Source organism: Cephus cinctus, unplaced genomic scaffold (genome assembly GCF_000341935.2).
Source record: "Cephus cinctus unplaced genomic scaffold, Ccin1 Ccin1_scaffold0306, whole genome shotgun sequence".
NCBI classification, from domain to species: Eukaryota; Metazoa; Arthropoda; class Insecta; order Hymenoptera; family Cephidae; genus Cephus; species Cephus cinctus.
Window position 1 is genome coordinate 228,789 of NW_014333009.1, and position 19,554 is coordinate 248,342.

A 19,554-nucleotide genomic window follows, 5' to 3' on the forward strand; every position below is an offset into this window, starting at 1 on the left:
TAGATTTCGTAAAATATTATACTTTAATATTTATTTTATCCGTATAAGTGACATCGGATTTTGCGATATCAGTTCCACAGAGATTCACGAAGGCTTTTCCCACGTAGCATTCTCAATAGACATGGTAGTCAGTCTGAATCTTATGGGGTCACATATAACAAGTGTCTAGCTGAATATCCTGGAGTAATATATAGTCATTCCATTCACCAGTAGTGAACAGCATGGGCGGTCTTGGCGGCTTCATGGGCATGAGCAGCAAGATGGGCGGCCTTGGCGTGAGCGACCTCAGGGGTGTCAACAACACGTCCATCATGTCCGATGGGGGCACCATGAGCGTATCCATGAGCGTAGACAGGAGCAGCAGCATAAGCAAGGGCAGGGGCACCATAGGCATGGACACCATAGCCGGTCTTAGCAGCCTCCTAGAGATCAAAGAATAATATATATCAATACAATATATATATACATATGTATATATATAAAAAAAAAATAATACTCAAACTATCCTATAGGCAGTTCATTGAAGATATTTCTATGTAAGGGGTAGTAACTTGCTACATACATGAGCATGTGCGGCGAGGTGGGCGGCCTTAGCGTGAGCCACCTCGGGGGTGTCTACGACGCGTCCATCATGGCCGATGGGGGCACCAGCGTGGTGATATCCATAGGCAAGAGCTGGGGCGTAGGCGTGGGCACCATAACCATGAGCAACTGCAGGGACTGCACCGTAGGCAAGGGCTGGAGCGTAAGCGTGGAGATTCCTGGAAGCTTCATGGGCATAGGCAGCCAAATGGGCAGCCTTAGCATGAGCTACCTCGGGGGTGTCTACGACGCGACCATCTAGACCAACGGGAGCTCCTGCATGGTAACCATGGTAGGGCACGACAGCGGATGCCAGGTAACCAGGACTGGCTACAGCCACGGCGGCAAGGGCGGACAGAATGATCTAAAAGAAAATAATGATTTTCAAAATAAAATCCATCACGGCGAATTATACTCCAAAGTTATACAATTCTGCGTATAATACAGATTTTTTTCTTGGATTTAGAACTTTGTTCCTATTCGTTTCTTATGGAATTTTGAAAATTTCACTTTTTACTACTTTACTTAATTTTTACTTACGAAAGCCTTCATGGTTAAGATTTAGTTAGCGCTGCTGGATTTCCAGTACTCGCTGACAAGTGGACTGTTATGCTGTACCGTGGAATTGTTCCCCTTTATATATGTGAATCTGGCAGGAGTTCTCAATTGGGGGAAGACACGCCCTGTAGCAAGTGCTATTCGTAAACGGATGACATTGACATTACGACGTGGAGCCCAGAGGCTCAAAGAACCTCAGGCGAACGGGATCCTTTTTACACCAGCCTCCAACAATGCTTTGAAATTATCCGCTTCCGAATGTCGAGGTCAGAAGTTGGGCCTCAGGCAAAATGGATTTACTGAGCCAGATCTTTGATCTTTGCTAATACATTTGTATACATATAGATTTTTGGGTACCTACACGAGATCCAAAAATCAATCGTTACCTGAACGTATAATTTATTATTTAGCGATCGAATTATTTATTTTATGTAACTCATGCATGAAAAACACTACTTTTCGTGTCTCCGAAGTGTGGCGAAAGTGGCGCTTTATATCTGTGGATACGATAAAAATGCTGCGCATGCGCAAATCGGCCCAATTTTACATTATCGCACTAGTGCTTTCTACTCGCACTAGTGCGATAAAGTAAACTTTGTTCTCGCGCGCTGTCATGAAATGCATTCACTTTGGAAGCCTTCCTTGCTCTTCTTATGGCTGCCTCCTCGAACGAAGAGATATTCCAGTCACTTTGGAGGCACAAAAAGTAGCGTTTTTCATGCATTCGTTACAGAAAATATTATGCGATACTGGTACAATAAAGCGAACATTATACGCAGTTCGTGAAGTTTGTCACACTCGCCGCACTCGTAAAACAAACAGCACTCGTCTTCGGCTCGTGCCGTCGTGTTACTCGTGTGCGGCTCGTGCGATCAACATCACCGCCTGCCTATAAAGTTCGCTTTCTCGCACTTGTATCGCAAAGTACTATTGTTAAATGTTCTAGACATAGCTATACTATAGTATAGTCGGTCCACTAGTTCGATATGTTTTTTTTTTGACAAAGAAAAAACAATGAAGTTTTTATCGAGATTTACGTGCCATTGAATAAAATGTTTATTTTTTCTCTACTTTAATATATATTCACATTAATTTATGGAAAACCATGTATGATTTGCCACGTATTGCAATGTTTGCGAACTGTAAAGAAATACTTTTAACTCGTTGACCAACTATAGATTCTATTTCTTTAAATAAATTTAAAATAATTCCAGTTTAAATCCTTTTTTTTCATATTTCACTTAATAACTGGTCGTACTCACAAGACGACCATGAAATTCATAACTATGCATATAAGTTATATGAACGTTAATTGAATTTGAAGTTTCGTATGAGTAGCCCCACCAAAATTGGACCGATCTATGTTGCGATCGAGGTCAAACAATTCTGACAGGTTGATTGCCTGTAGGACAAATCCTCGATTATGTTCCCTATCGTACGATCCTGTTGTTACATATATTACATGCAGAGATAAGTAGGGAGATGCACAACGCTATGTATGTACTATGTGTAACATGCTCTTGTAACTTTAAACGCGCTTTTCTCAAAACTACGTTTTTAAAGTCGGTGTGAACGATTTCTCGGAAACGGCTGAACCGATCGTTCTCAAATTTGTACACAAGCTTGGTAAATATATTTTTTAGTGATTAATCGAAGGTTTTAGGAGGGTGGTAGTTCAATAAAAAATAATAAGCATTAGCTTAAATTTAAGGTGATTGGCAAGGGTTGCTCTGGGAATCAGCGGTAAACTTTGGAGAACCTCTGCCGGCCAGGCTACACGTTCGTAATCACGTTCAGTTCGGCTACGACGGGATATGCATTACCGACGGAGGCGGTGATCACAAAATCCTACTCCCGGATTCGCCGCTACGATTTAGCGCCATACTTTTGGTATCGCCTAAAACCATAGCGTTGTGCATTTTATCACATTACATGGATATTACAAGGACGTCATTCGAAGTTATCACCACAGGATAAAAGGTAATAAGAGAAATTTAATCGGATATTTTACAATAATGTAATACTATTATTACTACTAAAAAGTATCTCATATGCATACTGTAAGAATAATAAAAGCGAATAAGATAAATACGTACATTCTCCATAGTATCCAGACTATAGACAGTCCGAGCATACCTTCGCGTAATTCCAAAGAAACGAACATAACCTACGTTAAACATAAAGCAAAGTAAAAACAATAAAAGCAAGTGAAATATATTATTAAGAAAAAACACGAAACACAGATCCTCAGGATCCAAGGTAAGAAAAAGTATTAATTTTCTTATGTACCAATAAAGAATTCCTTTCATCAAGACTAATCACCAAGGTCCTTAGAATCATGATATATCCTTCGAGTCCTTCAATTCCTCTATGAGATAAACCGAATCGAATCTATGTATCTATTGATCACTTAATATAATGTGGATCGAATTCACGACTGTTTTTTTAACTAGCACCAAGTCGAACAGAAGCCACGAACGAAATTGTAGTTAATTTAGCGAAGCCCGAGGCGAACGTCGCCAAAAAATGTCGACCATTAATAACCATTGCGTGGCTCTAGTGAGTTACGGTATTTTCGAGGGGACTCGTGCCCAATTCAAATGACGTTTATTAGTCGTTTATTACACATGTAATTTATTATTTTTCTGGTAATTATTATTCATAGTGGATATTTCAACACGAAACTTATTGAGTGTCAAAAGTAATGAGAAACACGACGGCAATGGACATGTTCATTTTATTTTTCTATTCTATCTTCGTCGTAGAACATATACGTCCGTTACGCACGCACGGACGTCTGCATTCACGCGTGCAATTCCGCCATTATACGGTGCGGTAAAGGAATTGGAGTTTTTTAAAATTATTTTTTCTATCTCTCTCTATGTCATACCTCTTTTTAGTTTTTTTCTCCCTTTTTATATCTCCCTTCAGAAAAATTACATTACGACAGTAGCTTATGTCGACATATGAATACGTAACATATTTTAAAAATTATTTCCTATAATTTTGTTTTCTATATTATTATGGAAAAGTGAGTCACTGCGTTTTTAGTATTGTATAAACAGGTTCATTTAATGATCTAAGGATTCATCGGTCGAAGGAGGTGATATAATAATAATCAGTCAAATATTCACGATAAATCGACGCACTGTTGAAAGATCTATGGATCGGTTTAGAGACCTTTAACGTTAGTATATGTAGGCGCACATTCATTGCGTGGGTCGGTGGAATTTATCTTGATTAGTCGCAGCGTCAGTTTATCGATAATTACACGTGCTCACAGATAATCATAAAAGTTTTAGTTATTATTAATATTTATGTCAGTTATGTAATAATTTCATTGTCTTATCGGAAATTCCGATGGATTATTTAATCAACCCGGTACATGAAGTTTAATTAATTGGAAAGTTCATTAAAACATTCTGATAACACCTTACGAATTATTGACCCTGTTACCTCGAATTCAAAATATCACTTAAATACAATAAGACTAAAAACAGTATTCCCAGACGTGATGTCTAAGCGCGGGAAAACCCAATTTTTCAAACGTATATGTCAAAGACTATTTTTTCTTGTCAATTTGGTATGCATAATATTACACGATTTTCTGCGAGCTGATTAGTCTTTCTCAAAAAAAAAACATAAAAATGTATCAGGTAACAATAAGTTCCTGGTAGAAATCCAGGAAGATCTTTCGGATCCTGATCCAGTAGATCCGTAACACGGCGCTACTTTATATTTATATACCAAAGATGCGTGTATACGTGTATCGTGTCCATTCTGGTTCACCAATCCTATCAAATCTTGTTGTTACCAGTTTGCTCTTATTTATATCTCAACTTTGGATCGTTTCTCTCTCTCTCTTTCTCTCTATTCTCCCATTCTTACGTCACTTGACTGTCAAGGACGCCAAGCATTTCCGCATGGCAGCAACAGCGGCAACCGCCAAAATTCTTCTCTAAATTGTATATATGTTCTGTATATATACATATGCATATAATATTATTCAGAATGCAAATGCTTAAAAACATATATTCAATCTCATATCTGTATACATATACGTTTCTGAAAAATGCAGAGCATGCCAATTTTGGAACGACATGTACCGGTGTACACGGTAAAAAAAATTTGTTTGAAATTTAATATACCTGTATATAAAGCTCAGATGCATATACTGTATATTAATTTTCATATGCATTTTTGTCTCAGATATAAAGTCGAGGTACACTGGGAATTGGTAGGCACCTTTGAAAATAATAACATAATATGTTTGGATTTCGAACACTCTTTGTTATTGTTGCAACCAATGTGCATAAAAATTTATGTACGAGTAAATCTTTCTTCTCACGATCTGTATATTATTTGTTATATGCCTACTTCTCCAATATTTAAGGATACTGTATATTCGAGTGTTGACTTTTAATATTCTACATTGAATTCAGCAAACCGGTCTATCAATTCTAACGTAAGGTAAACGGCCCTGTTACTGACACTAATGCAGATCGTGATACCGATGGCATAATTTTGACTGCCATAAATACAGTTCTTGTCGAATAGTAATTCAATTATCGGTTAATTAAAAAGCGTTTTTCATTTTATGTTATTAGAGAAACACACTGTTTTTAATGAAATATTTTAGAATAGAAGTTGACTAGTAAATAGTACAACCCGCGTCTCGGTGGCTACGATGGCAGTAGTTGCGACAATATACGTCGTTGTGAATTTTGTTCGTCATGTAAGTATAAAACGACATAAAAATTGTGTCAACATCTTCAGCAGGAACCAGACTATCGATGACATGAGAAATTATTTAACTTTTGCTTAGAGATTCCTTCAAATTCGCGGGATCATTAAGTGCGTCAAATAATTGAGGTAGTGTTGCTGTTGTTGACTCTGATTTGTATGGGGATATTCGGAAGTGTCAGACAGTGGGTACGCGCAGGTGTCATAAAGTGCTCCAAGGGGGTCATAAATCGGGTACACCCAGGGATAACAAACTACGACATAGGTGTTTCTCGAGTGTTAGAAACCCCGGTAGCAAAGAAGCGCTTTTAAAACAATAATTTTATTAATAAACCTTAATTGTTCCACTTGTATAATAGGTGAATCTCATTCGGAACACTTTAACGCACGTGTTGAAATCTTTAGTTTCCAGTTTGGCTATATTACGCGTCAATAAATAACAAAAATCCGACACGGACGCTGTTAAAGAATCACTAACTGGGCTGTTTACCTGATATTATTTACAATGACGTATGACGATTTTGGCCACTTAGCTCTTAGAGTGAACCAGGGTTTGGAACGGTAAACGGAATAATTGTGTTACAGTAATTATGACACGTTGTTTCGGGTTAACTTTTCTCACTTAACATGATTCGAGTATCTACTCGGTATCTCTGGGGTCCATTAAAATCGAAGGGTTTAACAAAATAGGAAGAGGAGCGCCTATCAAAATCAAAGTCTGTCAAAATCTGTCGGAGTCTTTGAACTGTTGGGAACGGTTAATTATCCTCAGGGTATTCCGATTCTGCTTGCTCCGACTCGCTCGTATATCCCTGTATTGTTTAGGGGCTCTTGTCATACAATGATCTCGTTAATTTACTTGTAATATGATTTTTACTCCGAAAATGAAATATTAATATACCGAGTATAAAAATTAAATATCGGATATATAAATTTTCGTTTATATTTTCTAAATTTCCTGTACGGACTAGTAAATTAACCATCCATTCTATATTATTTCCTGGTTGGTATACCGAGTTCGCGAATTGAGAACGCTTTGGGATATTAAACTCCCTCAGAGTTTTCAGATACGCTGTTGCTTTATTTTTCAAATCCAGTGACTGAAATATAAAGAACCTGACCGACACGTTTAAAATACATGTAAATATCAGATTCCAATTCGTATATAGAATTTACGAAACTGTATATTTATTTTCAGGCACAATTATTTTAGTGGTCAAATAATATACACACATTTTAATTTTCAAATTGTGATGTCATACAATTCGTATAATATTCTCGAATTTACGACAAAAGTATATTGATATGAATTTCATATACCTGTGTCGTAAATTCCATGGAGTTTTGTATAGTAAATTTACCAACATTTTTAACAGTGAACTATATAGTTCAAATGACCAAGGCGTATCTTTTTTCGGGGAAGGTCCCACAAGATCCTTTGTATCCCGGCTTAGACCGATCTTGAGGCTAAAAAAAGAAAGTAAAAGAAACTAATTGTTCGCGCTGTTCTGGGCGTTTGCAAGTCATCGAAATCATACCGTGAAATTCCTAAAGTTTTTTTTTTAAGTGATAAAATTGACTTCGAAGAAAAGTGGTGTACCTGCCTACTCATTTATCCACCTACTTATTTGCTGTGCTAATACATATACATGTATATGAAATATGTACCTAGGTATATAGGTGAATATCTATTTCGATTTACGTGAGTGAGGAAATTTCGTGGTGATAAATCCAATGTGGAAAGTCGTTGTCGATCGTATGTTTTCGTAAGATGCAATCTGTGTCAGGCGATTTCTTTTAGCTCGGGAAAACTCTATACTCGTTAATACGGTGTTGCATGTATGACCTGAGTCTATTTTCTTTTCTTTTAATATATTTTAGAATTTAAATTGCCTAAAATTATTTTGGACGTATGACAATGGAGACGGTACTACTACTTGGTTCATTGATGAATGTAAAAACATTGGCGACAAAGGTGTGTCTCTTGTTATGTGTCAGTCCAGAGGCGGATATTACTAAAGAATGTCTATTGTATCCTGTCGATTATTTATTATGTCATAACCATACCAACGATACTGTTTGGTAAGTGATTTAAAGAAAAATCTTTTTATTTCATAATCTATAAGTGATCCTATGGAAAAGGTCGTTGAATAAAATGATGAAAATTCTGATAATCATATTATGACTCTAGTGGTGTCTATTGTAACATTCAATTTGAATGAGCTGCATAGAATATTAATTAATTTTCTATTAATAAAATTATAAGAACGACCATGAATCATTTTACTCTTTATGATGAGTTATTGTTTCGGAATTTTTCTTGCGTCTTATCGCAATCTGCCATACCGACGTGTCGATCATGCATGACGTTACATTGGCGACAGTTGAGCGCTGTCGCCTGCGAAACTATCACGAAATTATCAACGTGCCGGGACGTTTTGGGATTTTCTATTGTTTGTGGTTAACCTCTGATTCTCAATCGTTTGCGGCCACGTCTTGCGACTTGTTGTCGTTGCGTTGTAAGTCGCCCTGTTGCAAATCGTAAGTTAATTTCTTATGAAATATAAATAGTCGCTTTCAAGCGAAATTTTAGAAATGATCAGAGCATCCCCGATAACCAATAGAAAAATTGCTTTCAAGAATCGAAATTTCATGTTCAATTGTCAAATAGCAATAAAGTACAGAATTCTGTCACGTACTGTGAAATTCTTGACGCAGTCAGAGCGTGATATTAGATTCGAAATTATTTAACGAGAAAAATACAATAATATGTAGTGAATTTAGCATTGTTATGATTAATTTAAAAGTATGGTCAATTTAAGTTTAGTGGATTTTTTTTGTCGAGATATTTATTTTCATAGTTGGACTGCAATCGGGAAAATATCAAAAATAGGTTATATTCCATCTGTTAAAATCGGAGTCCGATGTCACGTCTCGACTGTAGCCAAGCGTGTCACGTAACGATGTCAATATGAAAACATACTGCAGTCGTGCATCTACTCAAATTCATAGGACACTCGAGGAACTACAACATGAGTGCAGTTTGAGTTTACTTTGACTCCAATTGGTTATATGATATTGCAACAATGACCCAAGTGCATTGCTAAACTTTGTACGCAATTCATGTTCACATAGGCCCTTACTCATACCTCTCTTTTAGCGTTAAGTGACGTCTATTAGTCGTTAAAAGACAGCAGATAGCAGTCGATAAAAGACGTCTCTTAACGCTAAAAGAGAGGTATGAGTAAAGGCCATAGACTTTGTCCAGTTAACGTCTGAGTGTGTAATAGGCTAAATATATGAAAACTGAACAGAATGTAAGATAAAAATAGATTTGCGTTACCTGTCTTTCTAACTCGTTCTATTCCTTTCAATAATAATGTGCGAGGCAATTGAACTTTCTACGTATAAGAAAAGGGAATAGGAATTCCATGAGCAATGAACAATAAGAAAAAGCAGGTGTAACGGGTCAGTATGGTTTATTTATAAACTTAAAACCTAAGTAACACCTTAAAAAATATTGCAATGGCGGTATCGATGGGAAGTCAGTGAGTTTAGGTTCACCATTTGTAACCAGCTGGCCCATGGGCCTCATAAGCACCGTAACCATGGGGTGCCTGAGCTGCAGCGTGAGCATGTGCAGCTAAATGTGCAGATTTGGCATGAGCAACCTCAGGGGTGTCGACAACACGGCCATCATGAGCAAGAGGAGCAGGTGGTCCATGATATACATGGGATGCAGCGTGTTCATAGACAGTAGGTCCAACTGCAGCGTATCCATGTCCATAACCTTCGTCATCGGCGGCATCATAATGGGCATGAGCAGCAGCGTCGGAATGGGCCGCAAAATGTGCAGCCTTGGCATGAGCAACATCGGGGGTGTCGACGACGCGTCCCTGTGTTACAAAAAAAATATATTATCATAAACAATGGTTACTAATAAATGATGTAGATAATTGTTATTAAGTTTTTCAGTGATAGCAACAATTATTTTAAAAATTATACCGTGTGGTCCAGGGGTGCAGCAGGACCATGGTATCCGTGCCCAACATGAGCAATCTTATTGATGTATTCTGCAGGTACAGAATAACCATGGGCACCACCGTGACCATCACCTTGACCATGTCCATATTCATAACCATCATCAGCATAACCACCATAAGACGCCTGGGATGCAGCTTCCGCGTGAGCGGCTAAGTGTGCAGCTTTTGCATGTGCCACTTCGTCAGTGTCCACGACGCGACCATCATGCGCCAAGGGTGCAGGTGGTCCATGGTATCCATGAGCAGCGTGACCATAAGAATATCCTGGCTTGGCCATGGCGACCATAGCCATTGAAGCTAGAACCACCTAAAAGCAAAAAGCAATATAACTGATACAAGGATGAAGCTAAATATTGCATAAGAAATTATAAGCAGCTTGTTTAATCAACTTTGATGACTTTATCAACCCTTAATATTTTTATTGGATAAATTAAAAAAGAAAATTTTATCCTGCTGAAGTGTATTCCGGTAACTGACAAAACTCACAAGAAACTTCATGCTGAATTTCATCGAGTACGGAGATTGGGTGTGTCTGGCGTAATAATTCTGTTGGACCAAGCGTTTATATACAAGAGTTCATAATAATTGCTCAATATGGTCTCCCACTTTACTACCCCAGGAGTTTAGTATACGTACTACGTATGTATAGTGTAAATAGTAGTTCGTAAGGACCTGGCTAGGAATTGAAATTTCACGGATCAACGTGAAAGCCCACAGAGCACTGTGGGCTGGGTTCCAAATCCAAAGGTCCCTTGTCAGAAAAAGGAAATTTCTTTTTAACTTGCCACTCTCCACCATTATGTACATTGAAGACTAATTGGGTTGGAATGTCGAATGTGAATTGTTCATACATTCCTGGCGAAGTATAATAGATTCATATAAATTCCTGGTTTCCCTAGATACAGGCCTTCCCTAGATATGGCCTTTGATAGGTTAACCAAAAGTTTGGTTAGGTTAGGTACTTGTACAAATGGACTATAGTCTCTCAGTACTAAGAGGGACGATGGAGGTCATTTTAAATTATAATAATCTTTCCGACAGGGATCTTTTGGTTTCTATTATTTCTAAATTACTGTAATTATTTTAAGTTTAGTTGTACACCGTCAGGGACGAATCGGGAATTCCTTAATGAACTTAATTAGTGCCGAGTGCAATAGAGCGTTCCTTAAGGATTCTATTACTAAGCTTCCCCTCTCTATTTCGTAAATGCTCGAACGTTGCGATGCAAGTTCATTAAAAGTGATTTATATTTTATAATAGCGAGGCATTGTGCGACGTCATGTGCGCGTGACGGAATTTCGATGCCCTTCGAATGGCGAACGGCGAGAGATATTCTTCCTTAGCCAGGTAAGTTTTAAAGAGACGAGAATAAATACACAAATAATTATTAAAAATTTTCATTAAAAATTACAGAAATCAATGAAATTAGTAAGAGAGATGAAAGAAAAAAAAAAGAAAAGTTATAACGTTTCATCATTAACCGCGTCGATTTCAAATCAATCACGTGATTGGATGTCGGTATATTACAATCTGGCAGAAAATGATAATTAGAAATTTTCAGGAAAGTGTCTGTGTGTCTTGTAAGATCTCTCCAATCAATATATTATCTTGCTCTATATATATTTATATATATATACATATACACTCAATCCCTAACCTGTATCGGTCAATTATCGAAATACGCATGCCGATCGAAAGAGTGGTGCCGCCATGTTTTCTATTGGACATTGTATAACGCGACTCTGATATCTCACGACGACAATGCTCACGTTTCGTTATTGACGCAATGATTGCGTTCTTACTAATATCTAAATTCACTCGGTTTAGTGTATTGTCTAGTTTCAGTATTTACTCTCTCTCTTTCTTTCTCTATATCACTCCCTTGAATTCCTTTGTCTCTGTCTCCCTCGTACTTATGCACAACCCATGCTACCTTTCTTTCTTGCTCATTCGCTTCCTCGTCAGCCTATTACCAAATATTCCTCACAATATGTGAAATGTCAATGTTATCCAGGTCTACGTGAAACCACCATCGTGGTACCAAGGTAGTCGCTACTGGTATCGTTGCAGTGGGGTGCCAGTGATAAGTGAACGGTGCACCACCACTTGGTAGTATTTTTCCTCTGCCTATATATAAACGGGCCCCTTCTGTCCAAACAGTCAGAGAAAACGGTCCAGCCGAACCAGCAAATATGAAGTTCCTGGTGAGTCCGATTCTGGCAGTAATTAAAGATCTAGTATAAAGATCTATAGAGATCGATCGATGAAGCACGATAATTGTTCATTTAACTAATAATAATTTTCATCATTTTCAGATTGTCCTTTCATCCCTTGTCGCAGTGAGTCTGGCTCGTCCCAGCTACGGCCATGGATATGGATTAGTCCCAGTAGCCCATGGTTACCACGGACCAGCCGCACCCCTTGCCCACGACGGAAGGGTAGTGGACACACCGGAAGTTGCTCATGCCAAAGCCGCTCATTTTGCTGCCCACGCTGAGGCCGCTGCTCACGCTCATTATTCCCCAGCCTATGGTCACGGAGAGGGTATCTTTGTAGCTGCACCCGCTCATGGTTACGCTGCACCTCATGGCTACCATGGACCTGCTGCACCACTTGCCCATGATGGACGTGTCATCGATACCCCCGAAGTAGCCCATGCCAAGGCTGCCCACTTCGCTGCTCATGCCGAAGCTGCTACCCATGCTCATTACGCTCCTGAGTATTCCCATGGTGGTGTCCTGGTCGGTGGACCTGGTTATGGCTATGCTGCACCCCATGGCTACCATGGACCTGCTGCACCTCTTGCCCATGATGGCCGCGTCGTCGACACACCTGAAGTAGCTCATGCCAAGGCTGCTCATCTGTCTGTGCTTGCTGAAGAATCCGCCAAGGCTGCCCATTACGGTGGTCATGGTCTTCATCATTGGTGATTCCTTGTATGATGACGATCTGGCTGTCACCTGTTCTACGCTTATTTCTACCATGAAGTTTCAATAAATTGTACAAAAAGTTAATACCCATTCTCCGTGTATTGATCGACCTTCGTACCACATAAGCAATTCCTTTAACATACCTAGATACAGGAGATACAGGAGATAGAGGACCTTTCTAGATTTCATTACTTCAGACTCGGCCCTGAAAGGACATTATCATTCTTTCGTGATACGACTAAGCGATACAGGTGTGCGTTGACTGATAAATCTAGTTGAAGGGATAATTTTTCAAGTCTATATGAAATATCGTAAAGATCTGTTTGCAACGTTGTCGGGATCGTCGATTAAAAATTGTCTTATCACCTTTCGTGCATTGTGAACGTGCACGACACGCACTGTGCTCACGCTATATCAATACGACACACGACCTGGTCGCTGAACCAGGACGTCGAGTTACTACAGTTATACATAACTATTGTTACTAACTAGTTACACTTGCTAGTTTTAAATACCGCACTGTTTTGTTTCTATCATAAAAGATTATTCTGGACCAACTTCTTCTTCTATCAGCTTCCGTTACTTTATTCATGATCCATTCAAGCACAGGACTGACTTTGATCCTATAACCCATTAATAATCATTATATATCTATATCAGACTAGTCAAACACGTTCGTTTACTTTTACTAGAATGCATCTAATCACATGTATAAATCCATTTAGCACAAGATCGTGCTAATTTGTCTGGATCATGTTGGAGATCAGCAGTTTTCCTGCCACAAAGCAGCACCCGTCAAGGTCCTAACCATGAATGGAAATAGCCTAACGGCGCTTAGAATTATTTCACATCTAACGGGCGTCCGGAAATCAATGATAAAATGTAGGAAGAACGACTCAAGTACAAAATCATATAGAACGACCTCGTACAGGCTGGGTGGTTCGAAATGGTACCGGGATATCCTGATGAGAAGAAATTAATACAATTTGTAACAGTCATTAGGAATGATCTTCATCATGTATTAATTAGATCTTAATGACAAGTAATGAATTCGTTTAAAGAAATCGCATCAGTTAGCGTCTATTTTTAATGGTTGACCCAGATTTTTTTTTTGTAGTGATTATTCTTAATATGGACCATGAATCTAGTCTGCATTCCTAATCATCAGCAGGGTGACTTCCTGTATTAGATGGTAACGGATAGACGATGTATTAATTATTATCAAGATGGAAATGTCAATGTTAATCAATGCTATGTATATACTGGTACACCTATTCAGAATTAATGGTTGCATTAAAGACAGGCACTCCGGTAGACTTGCATTATACATAAATGTTACAGGGCAGGGCATAAAGAGAGCATTTTCTTGGGTGTGGTGGCGATCGGGTGGGGTGATCCTGGCGATAGAAGCCAACCTATAAATTGGACGATCCGCTGCACCACCAGACATGCAGTACCAACGTGCAACAAGATCAGGATCACTGTGAGATCAGCTACCATAATCCAGGATCGTCATAGACGTGACAGAGCGACATGAACGCACTTGTGAGTACTTGGTGCCATCATCCTCTTCGTTACCGGAAACTGTGAAGTGAAAGTGCTTTAGGGTGCTTTATAGAGACTTGTCGTAACGTAGGAGAAAATATTATGAGACTTTCACTTGTTAAATTATTAGCAAGATTTTATGTGACATTTATTATACATATAGATATATTGTGTGAGAATTTTATGATGGAATTTATTAATTTTTTTAATTGATTATTGAGTTGGCTGTACTTTTATTATTGATATTTTATGTATTGTTATATATTAATGTTTTGTATGGTTATTATTATGCACATGTATTATTCATTGATCCATAGATCATATTAGCTGCTGTCCTTAGCGTGGTCTTAGGGGCTCCACAATGGTATGGTGGACCTGCAGCTTATGGGGGTCATCCTGGTGGTCCACCTGCTCCTCTGGGACCGGATGGACGAGTGGTGGACACACCGGAAGTCGCTCAGTTGAAATCTGCTCATCTGGCAGCTTTGGCAGAGGCTAATGCTCGGGCTCCTAAGGTACCTGGTGGTTATGGTGGTCCTGGTCCCGCAGGAGGTTATGCTGGTCCCGACGGTGCTTATGCTGCGGCTAACTACATTCCTCACTACAGGTCGAAAATTAGATACTGTGTATAATGCGATATCAAAATTAAATTAAAAAACTTGATCTTACCTGTATAACAAAATTTTTATTTCAGTGGACCACCAGCTCCACTTGGACCGGATGGTCGTGTAGTTGATACTGCGGAAGTCCAGCAGGCAAAGGCAGTGCACTTCTCACTTTACAATGCAGAAGCCCAACGTGTTCCCTCAGGACCTGCTGAACCTGGTCCAGCATCCTGGAATCCCGGTTACGGTGGAAGCTGGAACGGTGGCTGGAATCCTGCTCACAATCAATACTAAATGATTGAATCGGCCATAGCCATTGATCGAGGAGTCCTTAATGAATATTAATCTGCGGAATAATAATCATATAATTGGATCTTCATCTAGATCTTTCGTAACATAAAAATTCACATATCTACCTCTAACGGAAGACTAGATTGATCTTATAAAGAATTACTCTTTCTCTCTATCCCTTAAATATGTAACGAGTTTCTTTTTCACGTGTTGGCCATGAACGACATACTATTTTTAACAACACTGCCACGCATACCACCACATACAAATACGCAACGAACAATCGACCCAATACGGAAACAAAAAAAAAATTTTTAATTTATTACACAGATTGTCCCACAGATACCAACGTGCTAACTCGTTTTACTTGGTTTAGAATTCTCGACCAATGAGCTATCAAATCTTATTTCATGGATCTCTACCTAATTACGTTACTTATACCATATTATATAAGCACGCTATAACAAGTCGAATAGTTATACCAACCTATTCCATAATGCATTTCCACATTTCTTTCCATAATAGAAAATAGAAAATGCATAAAATATATACATATATACGCAAAGGAAAATACATATTTTATCAGAAATAAAATAAACCGCTCTATACGCTGCCGACTGAAATTTTCTCTTTATTTATCATACGATAATTCCATTCTACATTATATCCTTAGTAATCTCTCCTCTAACCTCGCCTTTCTATTATATAAAATATTTTCATTGACCAGGTCATAGGTCACTATATATGTCCGTATTCATTTGAATATCAATCCTATAATAATTCATTATCACAGACTCACAGTCAAACCAGTCTAATCTCGTTCTGCGTCACAGACGACAGCTTGAATGGTGCGCAAGGACGTGATTGGCCATGCTTGACGAAGAATGCGACAATATGCAAGGGGTGGCCAAACCGAGTACTAAGAGTTCCAATACAACGTGTTCATTTTCACCGGTATTTATTCCGTGATGTTGATTCAATTCGTGTCACGGGTATATAATTGTGACTGTATTATATACATACGTATGCAGATAAGCGTGCCGGTATATAATTATACAATGTTAGAATCAGTGTAATTGCCATTACAATTAGTACCGTGGAAGTTTCATATGATCAGTGTAAGCGATTCTATTGTTGACAGTGATATTTGCCCTTTACTTGGCAAAACGTGAATTCTGGTGAATGCCATGAATTCTTCTTTCCATTCTATTACGTGATGTAGTCAAAGTACTGTCTGGGAGTGCTCTTCCTTTCGATTTCTCATTGGCAACGCCTACTCGAGTATCTACCTACCCACCTAAGTACCTAGTTACCTATCTACAAGGCAGCATCGTAACTGGCACAGTTTGCCGGAATGAATGCATCGTAATCAATGACGCGATCACAATGGAACGAAAATCAACTGCGTGACACGAGTTCAAAGAGAGGTTAGAAACTGAGAGTGAATCACCGTGTGATTACCGAGGGAAGAAAGGCAATTTATGAATTTCATGAATATTTAGTGGTTGACAGTTTGAGGTTAGAGTACGATATATGATTTATTAAGGACACGGTCGCATAGATACAAATAATGGATGAGAAGACATCGTGCTGGTGGAAATGAGAGTCATTTTGTAGAAACGAAAATGGATTTGATTAAAGGAGACTCTTAGGGAAGGTAATAAGTGTTTTGTTTTTCTATGATATTTCTTGAATGATTGGTCAAGTCTTATACTCCTATAGCCTCGTAGCTATTTTGATTCTTCACTCGGTAACGAGTCTCGGGTCAATCGAACATTCATATAGGTTGGCTTTCTTATGATTATGTCTTAAGTCAGTAATAATTTTGATGACCATGTTGACCAGTCATCAAGGCAGTTGCATACGCATGTGCTCGAAGATGAGCGGCTTTGGCATGAGCTACTTCCGGTGTGTCTATTACTCTTCCGTCATGACCCAGAGGAGCGAGAGGTCCTGTATATCCAACGGGGGCAGCGTGTGCATAAGCTATGCGTATTTGCGGTGAGTAAGATGGTCCACTGGGTCCACTAGGTTCCGGATAAACAGCATTATCATATCCGTATTGTACAGCTTTAGCAGCTTCTTTAGCGTGGGCTGCTAGATGGGCAGCTTTGGCATGTTGAACCTGTGATAAGTAAAAAAATGTTGATTTCTTTATTTATAAATGATTTTTATCTTTAATACCTCAGGTGTGTCGATGACTCGGCCATCATGAGCCAGTGGCGCCAACGGACCGTGATATCCACGAGGAACAGGAACGTTCGACCATGAACTCTCATACGGTTCTTCCTCCAGGTAAAGTTCGTTATAAGGTTCGTATTTGTGACTGACTCTAGCCGCAGCTTGTGCGTGCGCAGCAAGATGCGCAGCTCGTGCCTGTGTCACTTCCGGTGTATCGATGACTCTTCCGTCATGCGCCAACGGCGCTGCTGGGCCCTGATAGCCGTAAACGTGGGCTAGTTGGTACTTTCCTTCTGTTACTGCCAATGCAGCCGTAAGCGACAGGATGATCTATGGAAATGTTCAATCGATTTATCATTGCTTGATATTTATTTGTGATCAAGTACATGATCGGTAATGGATCTCTGGTGAGACTGGGTTTTATTAAGTAGTTCACAAGCCGGTCTTCCCGAGTTTTCTATAAATGGAGAAGTGACAAGATATTTATGTGGTTTCACTTGATTTCCTTTTGCGTGAATAACAGATGATTCTGTTGAGTGAAAATACGGTATATCCTACGCGTCTCAATATGGACAGGTGCTTTATGCTGGTGCAATTGTGAATGCGTTTAATCACCGGTGTACGTGGGATCCAAATCGAACGTAATAATTATTATACACTGTGAATGACAGCAATGATGATGGATATGGTAAAACATATTTTTATTTTTATAAATTTTTTTTTTCAAGATGCACATTAAATTTGAAAGACAGCCGACATGAATTTTTTCAAATGATGAACTCAGGTAAGAAACTAGTGTTTCGCCAAATAAAAAAAGAAAAATCAGGCATAGTTTGCAATTTTGAGTAAATTTTCTCCTATCAGTCAGCACTGAATATTTCTGTCTTCACGTTTTAATCACTTAATGTGAAAGAATAATTTTTAATTTATCATACTAATTTTTTGTCATGTACGTGTAACTTGTATTCTTTTTTCGTTTTCTTTCATTCACGAGCAAGACAACTTAGATTTACACGATGCTCGTTAATTTTGTCGTGTTTAAGTAGGTAGAAATTCTAACGTCCACCCACGATAATAATTTCGAAAAAATTGAACTTTTCATTCGTAAAGGCGCACTTACGAATAGCCTCATGGCCGTTTTGCTGAGACACCACCGACGAGAAAACCTTGTGGGTAGAAGTGCGCCTGGAGAACCGGAGAACGCTGCTTTTATAGGGTCTTGCACCACTCGTCACCCATCAGTGTGGTTCCCGCCACGCCCAGAAAAATACTTTAATTGCCCAGTATACTAATGACTGAGTAAGCACGTGCCGTGTGGAATAATTGCAGGGAAAATCTATCGACCATTTGGGAAATTTGTACAACGGGCGATGCCCGCGAGCGCCGAAGATTCTGTACGTTGGGCGTTGGGGCGTCGTCGGTCGTCTCGCATTACATATTCGCCCAGATCCTAGAGCATTCTGCCACCTTTCCAATTCGCGATCCCTCGGCAAGGGTTCCATAAGATATAAAATTTTTTTTCCCAAAGGGAGAGACCGTGAGAAACATTGAAAGGTCAGGGTATTCTTGGCGAATCGTATAATCCATGGGATAACTCTGTAAATTCGACGTGAGAATATTTCCACACCACGTGCCGTGCTTAAGTTTGAGGTTATGTCAAATCGTTAGTTTTTTTTTTAATCGCTGCAATTTTTTTACTGATCTAAATTCTAAAATATGGAAACACTTATTATTGACTTCGAGCACTATGCACACGATTTGATACTTGCGGTTTTTTCTGAGGTATATATATGTATATTTGTTTACAGATCGACCGCAAAGGAACGGTGCAACGAGCACCGTTAGATAGTGTAAAATTATTTTTTTTATGTGGTCTCAAAACACGTATGATTCACGGACGACTAAAGCCATATATCATGGCGGCTGCCCAAGGTGGTTTTCTTTCTACTGCGATTCTGGCTTTCGCGAGGTACCACCGTTGTAACGTTATAAGACATTTATTAGGTGGACGACAACAGTGCGAGTGTCATTCGCGTGTCGAATGACCGACAGTGAACATTACCCGAGAAATTTGAC

At 39.0% G+C, this 19,554-nt stretch overlaps 4 protein-coding genes across 4 annotated transcripts; 2 read left to right on the top strand and 2 right to left on the bottom strand.

Moving 5' to 3' along the window:
- Positions 1–10,472, bottom strand: LOC107266220 (pupal cuticle protein). The gene is made up of 7 exons (XM_015736497.2): positions 10,413–10,472; positions 9,889–10,233; positions 9,448–9,779; positions 8,350–8,412; positions 1,123–1,138; positions 563–946; positions 1–422 (listed from the first exon to the last, which is right to left on the bottom strand). Exons 1-7 carry the CDS (start codon positions 10,434–10,436, stop codon positions 204–206), a joined length of 1,383 nt encoding a protein of 460 aa, XP_015591983.2. The 5' UTR covers positions 10,437–10,472; the 3' UTR covers positions 1–203.
- On the top strand, positions 2,027–12,946 carry LOC107266218 (cuticle protein 18.7). The gene is made up of 4 exons (XM_015736495.2): positions 2,027–3,120; positions 11,187–11,273; positions 11,941–12,130; positions 12,242–12,946. The coding sequence occupies exons 3-4, from the start codon at positions 12,119–12,121 to the stop codon at positions 12,854–12,856; spliced, it is 627 nt and encodes a 208-aa protein (XP_015591981.1). The 5' UTR covers positions 2,027–3,120; positions 11,187–11,273; positions 11,941–12,118; the 3' UTR covers positions 12,857–12,946.
- A 1,326-nt stretch (positions 12,947–14,272) lies between these two features.
- On the top strand, positions 14,273–15,920 carry LOC107266223 (pupal cuticle protein). The gene is made up of 3 exons (XM_015736500.2): positions 14,273–14,401; positions 14,719–15,008; positions 15,096–15,920. The coding sequence occupies exons 1-3, from the start codon at positions 14,390–14,392 to the stop codon at positions 15,298–15,300; spliced, it is 507 nt and encodes a 168-aa protein (XP_015591986.1). The 5' UTR covers positions 14,273–14,389; the 3' UTR covers positions 15,301–15,920.
- Positions 15,921–16,051: 131 nt separating this feature from the next.
- LOC107266201 (pupal cuticle protein) lies at positions 16,052–19,239 on the bottom strand. Its single transcript, XM_025083515.1, has 3 exons — positions 18,599–19,239; positions 17,482–17,808; positions 16,052–17,422 (listed from the first exon to the last, which is right to left on the bottom strand). Exons 1-3 carry the CDS (start codon positions 18,608–18,610, stop codon positions 17,111–17,113), a joined length of 651 nt encoding a protein of 216 aa, XP_024939283.1. The 5' UTR covers positions 18,611–19,239; the 3' UTR covers positions 16,052–17,110.
- Between the last annotated feature and the right edge of the window lie 315 nt (positions 19,240–19,554).